We start from the raw sequence: 12772 nt of genomic DNA, 5'->3' as shown, positions 1-12772 counted from the left end.
AGTGAGGGTTTGTTTTAGATAGCATTTACAGCTTGTTAGGAATATGGATGTTCATTCCATATCTTCATAGCCTGGTCACAGTTATACTATTAGGAGAACCCCAGATCCCATGAATGAGATTACAAAGAGAAAATTTCCAATAAAAGAAGAGATGAGAAGAGGACGGATGATGGAAGATTCTACAGCATTGAGGATGGAGGGCACACAGAGATGTAAGGAAACCCTGGAAGACGGAAACAATCACAAGACATCACATTTCCCGATCACTGCAGGATCACAGACTTCTCTTACCGTAATTCATGAATTTTACTCTCTGGGTTAATCAGAAAGGAAAGATTAGTAGACTTAATTTTATCTTCTAAAGAGGAGGACTCTTCTGCATCTTCTGCTTTGTCCTCTCCTGGACAATCTTTACTAGATATAGTACAATGGTAAAATCTAAAATCCAATAATGAGATAATAATTACAATCAAAAATGTATTACCTCTGACAACAACAATGTAACAACCAACATTTCCCTTCCATGTGGCTGCCTTACCTCTGGCTCTAGAGTATCATAAGGATGAGGACTTTTCATTGGTAGCTAGTCTTTGAAGTCACACTTCAGACAAAACTTAAAAGGAGGCCCCTGTTATATATACAGGGTCTCTGGCCTATCTACATAGGGGCCTTCATTTATCAACAGTTTCTGGAAAATTCTGGAACACCAATTTGGTTCCAGATATAAAATGCAATCCAGGCATTCCCATCTCCACCCACTTCTGCAGACAATTGATCCCTCCAATGTTGGGATGAGGATGTCACACCCTTGACATTGTTTCCACCCCCCAGATCTCTGAACACTAAGCTTTCCCTCCAATGGCTGGACACGCCCCTTCTTTCCCACCAATGAATGATTGGCAGAACACACCGGACCCAGCAGAAGGAGGGTGGTATGTCTGACGGCACCACTGCTGAACACTTGGCAAACTCTACGAGGTGTAGTCACACGGGGAAGGTAATATAATCTATTAATGGGACATAATATCACAATACTGGGGGGGCCTATAAAGAGAACTGTGAGGGCTTTCAGTCATTATTTCACCCTACTGCTCATCTCACCCCCATACAGTTTTAGGGGAACCCTCTATATGTGTACTGATAATAACAAGACCCCCTGCTATCATCCTTTCATGTTTGGGGGACTGTGCTGTATTTTGGAAGATGAGGAAAAGGGAGAAATGAAGAGGAACTTAACGACCCGTGTCTGTACTGCCTCCAGTATTGGAGGAAGATATTTCCAGGGAGAGAAGATTGGATTTGTAGTGAAAGAAAGGATTTCGAGGTGGATGAATCTTAGAAACCCCTATTTCACCCACTTTCTAAACAGAGGAATTGGAGTAACTCCGGGGATTCTAGGCTTCTCCAGAAGAACAAATCTCCTTTTATTACCACTACGGCTGGAACTATTATGGTGGGGCAGCAAGAGGTTGTAGATGAGGCCATGGACACAATGGATGCCAGAAACGTATTTATAAATAGGACAGCCAAAATGACTCCTTCTTGTAAAACCCCTCCCTTTTCCTTGTAGAACCCCTCCCTTTACCTTGTAGAACCCCTCCCCTTTCCTTGTAGAACCCCTCCCCTTTCCTTGTAGAACCCCTCCCCTTTTCTTGTAGAACCCCTTCCCTTCCTTGTAGAACCCCTTCCCCTTTCTTGTTTAACCCCCCTTCCTTGTACAATCTCTCCCCCTTCATTGTACAATCGACAACAGTCTCTCTGCCCACCCACCCCCCCCACCCCCAGACAAAGAGGTGGAGATCTTAAAGTGGATGTAAACCCTCTAATATACCCTGTGAAGTGACTGGCCTCAGATGATACACAGAGATGACAAAAATCCTCCTACATAAGTTTTACTTATTTGTCTGCAGTGTTTTCTTCCCTACACCCCTTCAAAAGGGCAGAATTGTGTTCAAATCCTTCTCCATCTGTTAGTATCACAGAGGAGAGGTGGAGAGCTGCAGTTACGGTGCGTGAGAGCTGATTGAAGGAAAGGAGCACCCCCCTCCACACAGCAGAACTGTGTTGGGACTAAACAAGCTGTGTGCTAAGCTCTCCTCTCCGTCACAAACTCCTGATAACAGAGGAAGGAAGTACCAGAGAGAAACAACACTTGCAGCTTTGGAGATAGACTAGTAAACACTATAGATATACTGTATGTGCTTTGTTCAGATTTCATGACTGAGGTTTACAACCTCTTTAAATTCCAGAGGAGAGATTCAGAGGCACAGCTTCTGGGAGGAATAAAACCAAGCGCATATTGATACCACAAATAAGGGGTGAAGACAATTTGGTGGGTGAGGTGTTCAGGGGGGAAGCACATGTGATCATTTGGATTAAGAATGACGATTTCACCATTTTTCAGCACTTTTTGCTGAATTTACATGATTGCACAAAGACTGTTTTTGCATTGGGCCTTTATTTTAATTAAATTTATGATCACGTTGACACTTTATAGAAATTGTTGTTATTTTAAGGAGGGAGGGGTATTGTAGTACACTAAACATGTTTTTAGTTTTATGGTTTTAGTGGAATCTCACATGCATGTGGGGAAAAAAAAGCGTCTTTTTGATTTTTATTTTGGTCAAACGTTTAACCACTTCAGCCCTGGAAGGTTTACCTCCATTAATGACAGGGCCATTGCGATACGGCACTGCGTCACTTTCAATGACAATTGCGCGGTCGTGCAATGCTGTACCCAAATAAATTTGATGTCCTTTTTTCCGACAAATTGAGCTTTCAACAAAAAAAGAGCGACAATTTTGAAAAAAAAAAAACACAATATTTTTTACTTTCTGTTATAATACATACCAAATTATATATATATATATATATATATATATATATATATATATATATATATATATATATAAAGATTTCTTCATCAGTTTAGGCCGATGTTTATTCTTGTACATATTTTTGGTAAAAAAAAATAAAAAATACGCAATAATTAGCATCTACAAAATAGAGGATAGCTTTATGGACTTTTTTTTACCAGTAAATGTTTTTACTGGTAATGGCGGCGATCAGTGATTTTCAGCGGGACTGCGGCGGACAAATCTGACCCCAAGTGACACTTTTTGGGGGCCAGTGAAATTATTACATATATTGTTCAGTGCAATAAAATGCACTGGCAGGGAAAGGGTTAACACCAGTGGCGGCTGGTGCTCAAAGTTTTTAGGGGGGCACAAACAACCTGAAAAATTCTGAAAAATACTTTGATTGCAGCCTCACTGCGCCATCAAATGCAGCCACTGTGCCCATCAAATACTGCCACTGTGCCCATTTTATGCAGCCACTGTACCCATCATATGCAGCCACTGTGCCCATCATATGCAGCCACTGTGCCCATCAAATGTGGTCTCTGTGCCATCAAATGAATCCGGGCGCGTCCCCTGGCTGTCACTTCACCAACCCCACATGTGGTGGGTCCGGCGGCACTTACCAGTCGTGTGGCGGGGCTCTGCTCCTCTCCTGGAGTGATGGGCTCTCCTCTACCCCTCCTGCAGTGGTGGGAAGCGGCGGTTCTGGTGTCCGCTTGGCTCCTGAGGCTTCCTCCGCCGTGTCTCCTCTTCCACCAAATCGTTAGGTATCCAAAAGGATCACCTGATGCTTTGGCCAATCCGGAGACAGGTCTCACTGATCTGCCTCCTGATTGGCAGAGAGGAACGCTAGTGTGAAAATTCATTTGCTATGTCACACAACAGGGTTGGATCGGGATGCAGTGCTCTGCGTCCCGAGCCCACCCTATTCTGAAGCCTATTAGAGCCTCTGGTTCTAATCACGTGCTTCAAAATACCCTGCCTATCCCCGCCATAGTATTTCATGTGTCCGGTGTCCTGAAAGGGGCCAGGCACATGGATAGGGAGGGCGGCGGAGGGACTGGGGGGGGGGGGGGGGGCGGGACCCGTGCAGTATAGGCAGGGGCCGCCACTGGTTAACACTAGGGGGTGATCAAGAGGTTAACTGCGTTTCCTGGGTGTGCTATAACTGTGTGGGGGATGGGCTGCCTGGGACAACTAATAGATCACTGTTTCTGATCACTTGGAACAGCAGATCTCTGAGTTCTCCCCTGTCAGAACAGGGATCCGCCTTGCTTACATAGGGAGATCCTCATTCTGCCTCTCTGTACTGTGATCACGGGTGGCTGGCAGACATTGAGTCCGTGGGACCCATGGGCACCCTCCCGCGGCATGCAGTGGTTACATTGTCACATGCCTGTATGGCGGTTTGCGCAGGAGAGCCGACCCGACACCCTATATAAACAGTGGCTGGTTGGCAAGGTGTTAATTTAAAGAAGAGGGCGGTGTATTGTAGTACATTAGCACCATACCGATATATACTTTTTCTCTTTATCATATCCTCAGTTGGGATATATAAGTGGTAGTATTATAATATATCATTTTTGCACTTTATTTTTTCTTCGATTATAGCACAGGAGCACTATACCCACTTACCCAATAAAAATACAAAGACCATATTTGTATTCCCCAGATCTTCTGCTTTAAGAAAATGTGAAGTTTTGGGGGGATTCAGTAAATTTTGGTGAAATGTTATCCTGTGTGTGATAAATTATATTATTGCGTGCCAGTAAAAGGCTTAATATGATGTAAATTATGTGATTGATACCAGAAGTTCTATATAAGGTGATATGGGGGAACCACGATTCAGGGCTGAGTAAAGCACATGTTCCCAGGACTTCTAACAAGTGTGGTAAATGGAGAACGTGTCTTATAATCCCCATTATACTGTATGCAGGTTCCTGCCCATTCTCCAAATTCATTTAGGATATCCTCACTCTCACTTACCTAACCACATCACACCTGTGTAGGAATGGTGATAGAATTTTCTGGCACTCTGTATTCACGGTGAGCCTTCCAAAATGTAAAGACTGCAAACTTTCACTCCTCAAAGTCTTCAAGCAATAGCTCAACTGGTTGGAATAATTCCTGTCCATCCACAAGAGATCAGTACCTGAGCCAGACAGATACAAGCTTGACCAACCAGACATGATGCTCCTAATGAAGTCCTCATCCTGAGTCTCATATAGACAGAAGATGGTATGAGTAGAGAAAATCTGATCAATGTCCTTCATGGCCCATTCTATCATTGCAGGTCGGGCTCGGAGTGAGATGTTGATTCCTGTGATGTCTGAGAATGTCTTCATCTGATTTTCATTGAAGAGACCAAACAGGAATTGTACAGATAATGCTAAATGTGGGAAATCTGAACTGAAGCCAAAGAGCGATTCCCCTTTACAGATCTCTGGAAGGAGAGTACCTTCCATAAATCCAAACCAATCATCCATACCATAATGCAGAGCAGCGAGGAACTCCTGTACACTCAGATGGATGAAGCTGTAGCAGGTCTGGGTGCAAAGGTCCCAATGAAAGATGTTCTCATTTAGAAATACAGACTCCACCTCAGACAGAGAAAGTCCATGTCTTTCTAGATCTTTCTTCTCAAATAAGATTTGGTGGGTCAGAACTCCCTGATTGGCCAGAGCACACAGCTTCTTCAGACAGGTTTGTTTCCTGTGTATAAACTGCTCCTTCTTGCCGTGATGGGTTAGTAGAAACTCCAGGTAGAGAAGGTAAATTGAAGTCATCGTATCACACCGAATGAAATCCAAATCTTTTTTTATTTCTTGTTTCATTACGGTGCAGACAATCCAGCATGTGATGGGGACGGCACACATGGTGTGCAGAACGTCATTGTCTTTTATTGTACTGAGAACCTTGTCTGCATCTTCTTTATTTTCAAAGAATTCATGGACATATTCCTCTTGATCTTCCCTTGTAAACCCCTGGATTTCCACATTGCGAGAATCATTGATGAATGTTTTAAGTTTCTTAATGGCCAGTGACCTTGTGGTGATGATCAGAGAAGATTGTGGTAGAATCTGTCTCCTGAGCAATCTTTGGAGAATTATTTCTTTGTGGGTTTCCATAGAAATGTCAAGACAACCCTCAGATTTCTCCTCCATGGTCCACCTCATTTCATCAAACCCGTCAACTATAATGAGAAGTTTTCTCTGACTTCTAGGCTCCTTCAGAATAGACACCAGGTCATCTGAACTCTGCAGTCTGTAGGCTCTGGATAAAAGTCCCACAAGGCTTATGTTTTCAGGGATGGTGTTGATTTCTCTACAGCTGAGATAAAACACAAAGTCAAACTTGTCTTGGTAGAGATCACCAGAGGCCCAGTCCAGCATGATCTTCTTGGAAGTCATTGTTTTTCCAATCCCAGCAGGTCCTTGTAACACCACAGTGTTAGGGATGAAACCATCTTCATCAGGGTCAAAGAGGGCCAGGATTGTGGTTGAGGATCTTTTCTCCATGATCTGTAGATGTCTTCTGCCTGAGCTTCTTATTTCTTGTTCTTTTTCCTCTTTATTCTGGGGGCCCTTTATCATTGCTAAGTTGGTGAATTCCCCCATATGGGAATTATATTCTGGAATCCTCTGGAACATCATTTTAGCAGACTGTCTGTGCTCCTTTGAGATGTCTTTATGAGAGAAAGGAGAATATTTTATTCCTCACACACACATGAAATAGTATTTATAAGACAGAGTTGAAAATATTGTATTATAACTAAAAACCCAAAGAATGGAACCCTAAGAGAAGATATCCCGTGAAATACAGGAGGATTGTGGAATAAGCCAAACCATGGACACATTATCCAGACTACAACACAACAAAATGTTCATCCAGAAGAGATTTCGTATCAAACATTGGATGTCCTACTAACCTGATAATCTGTTGTCATGTGCCATCTTCTTCAGTTTGCTTGGAAATAATATTATGGAAGTGATTAGTCCTGAAAAACCTCTAAAATGTATAAAATAATAACTAAGAGAGTTATTAGTGTTGGGGATACGCATAGGCGGGCCGGTCACCACATACTTTGACCTGAACCTGATGCCCCTGCTGACTTTGTTCTTGCAGTGGTGCATGGGGTGGAAATCACTCCCTCTTACTCCAGTAGGCAGGGTAAATTTAATAAAAATTATTTTTCTCCCTAAGTTTCTTTACCATTTTAGGAATTGTCCAGTTTTGCTCCTGGCGGTCCTTTTTTAATAGACTAAAATCAATTGTCATCTCCTTTATATGGCTGGGGAGGGTGCCTAGACTGGCAATATCCACACTGCAGCTACCATTGGGCCAGGGTGGACTGGCTCTCCCAAATTTTCAACAGTACTATTGGGCGGCTGTCCTAGTGACAGTGCATTGGTGGTTCTCCCAACCCAGGGACAACCCTGCGTTGACCCTGGAGGTGGCAATTATGGGGCCATACACTATGCTGAGTAATTTATGTTCCGCGGGGTAAGAGCCCACTCTGAGATCACAACTTTAATGCGTACGACGATAACAGTTTGAGCTAGGGCATTGTATCATTCCCCGGGGTAATCCCAACCTCCCACATATGCGTAGTATACCTGATCCTCAGGTATGGGCCTCTAGAGGCCTAGTGGGGCTGAAACACTTGGTGATGGAGGGTAGGTTGAGTACTTTTCCAGAACTCAAAGATGCATATGGTCTCACTAATTGGATGTTCTTCAGATATTTGCAGGTGAAACATGCCTTCCAGCACCAATTTCCCAATGGCATCACACTCGAGTCAGATCCAGTAGAGAGCCAGATACAGTAGAGAGCTGACTGTCATCAAAAGCCCTGATTGGTCCCTTATACTTCCATCTCACGATATCTCTATCCTCTAAACTGACCAGGTTTTTTTTTTTTAATTGCAACAGGATATTCCTTCCCTCACTGAGGAGGACTGGGAGAGCTGTGTTTCTTCATATGTCACAAATTAGATTTTTGCTAGGGACCGTTTTATTCAACTAAAATTCCTGCACAGAGCTTATTATACACCACAAAGACTAGCAGACATCTACCTCGATAGGTCCTCGTCATGTCCACGGTGTGAGGACCCCAAGGCTTCCTTTATGCATATGATGTGGCAAGGCTTTTGGGAGTGGGCCCTGGAGGATATTAATCAGGCTGTAGGGACAACCCTTGTACTAACTCCAGAGGTTATGCTGTTGAATGTAATTGTCGACTCTGCTGTGAGAAAATATACAAAACTGTTTATAATCTATGCCACATACTATGATCGTAGTGAGATTTTACTGAAATGGAAGGTTACAGTACCACCATGGGCGTAGCATAAGGGGTTGCAGGGGTCACAATCGCAACCCCGCCCCTAGCTCCAGGGGGCCCCTGCAGCCTCCCTGTCATATTATATCCTCCACAACATCCAGCTCTGATCTGCCCTAGAGCACCACAGCCACGCTCCAGTACTGGGCTTCTACTTTGCCTTCCACAGTCCATATCCCTCTGTTCCCATTGGCTGGGGAGAAACTGTGAGCCATTTCCTGAATGGAAAGGAGAACAAGGTGAGGAGAGCCCAGGATAGGGAAGTGTCTGTGCTGTGTGCTGGCAACATGGAATGGTAACCGAGCTCAGCGAGGCAAGAGGAGGAGAGTGCTGTCCTGTTGCCACGATGGGACAGATGTCACTGGTGAGGTATGACACTGCTCAGTGTCTCCTAGTCACCAGCTGGGACTCTCTGTACCCCCCCACCTGGGGATGTCTACTTACCCCACCTCCCTGACAACTAGGAAAAAGACACAGCTCTGGGAGGTGACCTTCTCCCAACACCTGCCAACACTGACAGAGAAACCTTCAGAAATTGCTAAAACAAATACCTTAACACCTCCTCGGGGGGTCCCTGATCTACGTTGCCCCCTCCCCAATCCCCCTGACCACCCCCTCCACCCTGCATGCTATGCCCGGCTGCTGAGCTCCTTTCCCATTACAGCACTCTATACTGTTCCTCCTCTGCAGGGCTGAAATCACATTCCTTTACAACACAGCCAGTTAGCTATGATCTGCACAGGGTGTATCTGCCTACTGCAACGCAACTACACTGCCGTTCTGACCAGAGAATTTCACAGGTCAGAAGGGCAACATAAAATCCAGATACACCCTGTGAAGACTGACAGACTGTGTGTAAAGGAATGTGATTTAAGCCCTGTGTAGTGTGTGGGGGGGAGGAGCTGTATACAGTGCTGGGATGGGAAAGGAGCTCTGCCAAGTGACCTGCCAGGGGTCCCTGTCCTCTGATTCGCCAGCGGGGATCCCTGTCCTCTGATTCTCCAGCGGGGATCCCTGTCCTCTGATTCTCCAGCGGTGATCCCTGTCCTCTGATTCTCCAGCGGTGATCCCTGTCCTCTGATTCTCCAGCGGTGATCCCTGTCCTCTGATTCTCCAGCGGTGATCCCTGTCCTCTGATTCTCCAGCGGTAATCCTTGTCCTCTGATGTAAAGAGGAAATCTGCGAACTCTAAACTCTTAAGTCACTTTGAGTATCTTGGCGTGCGGTGGATGTATCTGCACGCACGTTGGAAGTAGTGGGGGGGCCCAGGTCAACTTTTGCATCAGGGCCCACAAGCTCCAAGCTGTACCCCTGAGTACCACCCACTGTTGTTTCCCGGAAAAATATCTTAAACAGTGTTTTACTTTTGTATAAAATAACGTACACTAACAGAAACTGTCCGAGTAAATTTGACAAGATCTGGTCATCCTGGATAGATTCTTGGGGTTCTTTACAGATGGAGATTTCTCCACCCAGATCCTCTCATGCCTGTTTAGGGACACACTGGTTCAGGTGAGGCTATTCTCCTGGTCTCTGTCAGGTACTCCATTTTAGTAGGCTATCCCATTAGATACGTCTGTCTGGTATCCCCTTGTACAGCTTTGCTGAATTGTAAACATGTATATCTGTACTTCTCACTATACCCTGCATATGTTTATATGTTTTATGTTACTGACATGTGAATGTTTCAATAAAGTTCTTACATTTGTAAAAAAAAAAAAAAAAAAAAAAAAAAAAAAAAGGGGGAGTTATTAGTGTAGCAGATCCTCCCAGACACCACCATCCCACCAACCTTCTGAAGACTGGAGCCTCTCCTGCACCTACTTCTCCACGCATGTGACAGGGAGTGTCTTTGTCTCCTGGTAACATCTCATCACATTGCAGTGACATGTGACCATGGTGGGGGAGGGGGGGGGGCAGAAAAGCCCCCCAAGTCTCTATGCAGGTTTTTAGGTACATACCTTAAATCTGGAGCCTTAAAGAGGAGTTCCGCCTTGGGAAAAAAAAATAAAAGTTGGCAGCTACAAATACTGTAGCTGCTGATTTTTAATACATGGACACTTACCTGTCCAGGGAGGCCTCAATGTTGGCACCCCAGCCGATTTTTGGATTACCCTGACTACTATACAAATAACCATAACATTTGGGGTCATCCAGTCATTATGGATCACTGGGTCATCTCAGAAGATCAGTATCATCAATGATAAAAAAAAATCTGAAGACACGGGAATGTGATTGTGGAAATGATGAACGCTTCTGAACTCTTCTAATGGGTGGAATGACCAGATGTCTACAGAAAAAGGCCAGACTACGGAGACATAAGACCTCCCATAATCTAATTCCAATCTCTGGAGATGTGAGATGGAGGAAAACATTGAGAAGGATTTTCAGGATCAGCAGTCATACCTTGTGAGGAGGAGGAAGAGGTCGCCATGACACCAGGAGATGACTCGAGATCACATCACCTGGAAGGAGCACAAAGAAAAATAAACTCATTTGTAGTGCGATGAATGGAATAAATAAGGATTTTGTTCCCTTATGTGGAAAACGATTGGCTGCTTGGTTGTCCAATTAGAGAAGATAACTACAAGGGTCAATTAGAACCTTCATTCCAGCATCTGATTGTCAGGATAGTAGATAATGAGAGGTTAGGGGGGTCAAAACCCCCAGAGCATCTGCAGTAGCTAGTGCTGACAACCACTGAGCATTTGAAGCAGACGCGGCTCCTGCCACCTATAGGATCTCAGAGACAGGCAGTTCAGAGAGAGGGAGGTTCTCCTGAGCTCCTGTCCGGCTCCAGTCATATGACCCAGCTGAGGGAGAACTCCTTCTCACTTTGAACTTCCTGGTCTGGTTATGGAGAGGGGAAAGCTGTACTAGCAAGGAGAAGTGGGAAGATTTATACCGGGGGTGAGCTGTACTGGGAATAATCTGTACTGGGAGAGCTCTACTGGGAACGATTTGTACTGGGGAGAGCTGTACTGGGAACGATTTGTACTGGGGAGAGCTGTACTGGGAACGTTTTGTACTGGGGAGAGCTGTACTGGGAATTATTTGTACTGGGGAGAGCTGTACTGTGGACAATTTGTACTGGGGAGAGTTGTACTGGGGAGAGCTGTACTGGGAAGGATTTGTACTGGGAAGAGCTGTACTGGGAAGGATTTGTACTGGGGAGAGCTGTACTGGGAAGGATTTGTACTGGGAAGGATTTGTACTGGGGAGAGCTGTACTGGGAACGATTTGTAATGGGGAGAGCTGTACTGGGAAGGATTTGTAATGGGGAGAGCTGTACTGGGAACGATTTGTAATGGGGAGAGCTGTACTGGGAACGATTTGTACTGGGGAGAGCTGTACTGGGAACGATTTGTAATGGGGAGAGCTGTACTGGGAACGATTTGTAATGGGGAGAGCTGTACTGGGAACGATTTGTAATGGGGAGAGCTGTACTGGGAATGATTTGTACTGGGGAGAGCTGTACTGGGGAGAGCTGTACTGGGAATGATCTGTACTGGGGAGAGCTGTACTGAGAATGATCTGTTCTGAGGAGAGCTGTATTGAGTAAGATGTACTGAGGAGAGCTGTATAGGGGAAGATATGTTCTAGTGGGGGGGGGGGTATTACTGCTGGAGATCTCTATAGAATACAACTGTACTGGGGCAAATCTGTCTTGGGAAGATCTGTAATGGGGGGGATCTGTACTGGAGGAAATCTCTACTGAGGAGACCTTTACTAGAGGGAGCAGTATTGGGGAAATCTGTACGGAGGAGGGCTTTGGTGAAAGAGCTCTGTACTGGGGGGAGAGCTGTACTACGGGGGAGATCTGTACTATTGGGAGTTCTGTACTGTGGTAGACCTTTGCTGGGGCGATTTGCACTAGAGAAGATCTGTATTGGGGGAATTATGTACTTGGAAAAGCGTTAAAGGGGAGAGTTGTAGTGGGGGGGGCTGTACTAGTTGAAAGCTGTACTGGTGGGGGATATTTACTGGAGGGAGAGTTGTATCGGGGGATACTCTGTACTGGGGGTAATCTGTAAAGGGGAGATCTGTACTAGTTGAAAGCTGTACTGGGGCAGCTGTACTGTTGGGGGATTTATTGCAGGAGACAGTGGCGGCCTGTCCACAGGGGGCGCATGGGCGCTGCCCCCCCACCCAGCAGTCACAAAAAAAACATTTTAAAAAAGGCCCCTTTAAAAAAAAATTTAAAAAAAAGTTCTTTTAAGTGCACTGTGTTCGGGCACCGGACACAGTGCACTATGGGAAGCTCCACGTCAATGCAATCACGAGATTGCAGACGAAGCGCTTCATTTGCAGGATTTTGACCTGCTTTGCGGCGCAATCCAAGGCGCCAAGCAACTTCCGCCCGTAGTATTACTAAGGGCGGGAGCTTTGTTCTTCTAGTTAAGAGGTTACTTCCAGTTTCCCTGTTCCAGAGGGATGCCAGAAGTGACATTGACAGCTCCGTGGAATGCACGGCCTGAGCGGAGCTGCCTGTAAGGTAAGTGAGGCTGCATATGATGGGGCACAGTGAGGCTGCGTATGATGGGACACAGTGAGGCTGCGTATGATGGCACACA

General features: G+C 45.3%; 2 protein-coding genes across 9 annotated transcripts in view; both read right to left on the bottom strand.

The window, feature by feature from the left end:
* The window catches only part of LOC141121865 (uncharacterized), a 306769-nt gene that overhangs the window by 32442 nt on the left and 261555 nt on the right, over positions 1 to 12772 (bottom strand). The window lies entirely within an intron of this gene.
* The window catches only part of LOC141121854 (NACHT, LRR and PYD domains-containing protein 12-like), a 28822-nt gene that overhangs the window by 2721 nt on the left and 13329 nt on the right, over positions 1 to 12772 (bottom strand). For 2 of the 5 annotated variants that reach the window (XM_073611606.1, XM_073611605.1), the window contains exons 2-5: positions 10605 to 10663; positions 6790 to 6827; positions 4848 to 6546; positions 292 to 438 (exon numbers count right to left, since the gene is read on the bottom strand). In XM_073611606.1, coding sequence (XP_073467707.1) covers positions 292 to 438; positions 4848 to 6546; positions 6790 to 6814 — 1871 coding nt within the window. In that variant the 5' untranslated portion in view covers positions 6815 to 6827; positions 10605 to 10663. The remainder of the gene's footprint in view (positions 1 to 291; positions 439 to 4847; positions 6547 to 6789; positions 6828 to 10604; positions 10664 to 12772) is intronic. The other 3 variants (XM_073611603.1, XM_073611604.1, XM_073611607.1) reach the window with 2 other exon arrangements.

The sequence above is a fragment of the Aquarana catesbeiana genome, unplaced genomic scaffold (assembly GCF_042186555.1).
Source record: "Aquarana catesbeiana isolate 2022-GZ unplaced genomic scaffold, ASM4218655v1 unanchor233, whole genome shotgun sequence".
NCBI classification, from domain to species: domain Eukaryota; kingdom Metazoa; phylum Chordata; class Amphibia; order Anura; family Ranidae; genus Aquarana; species Aquarana catesbeiana.
This window is presented reverse-complemented; position numbering and strand designations above follow the sequence as displayed.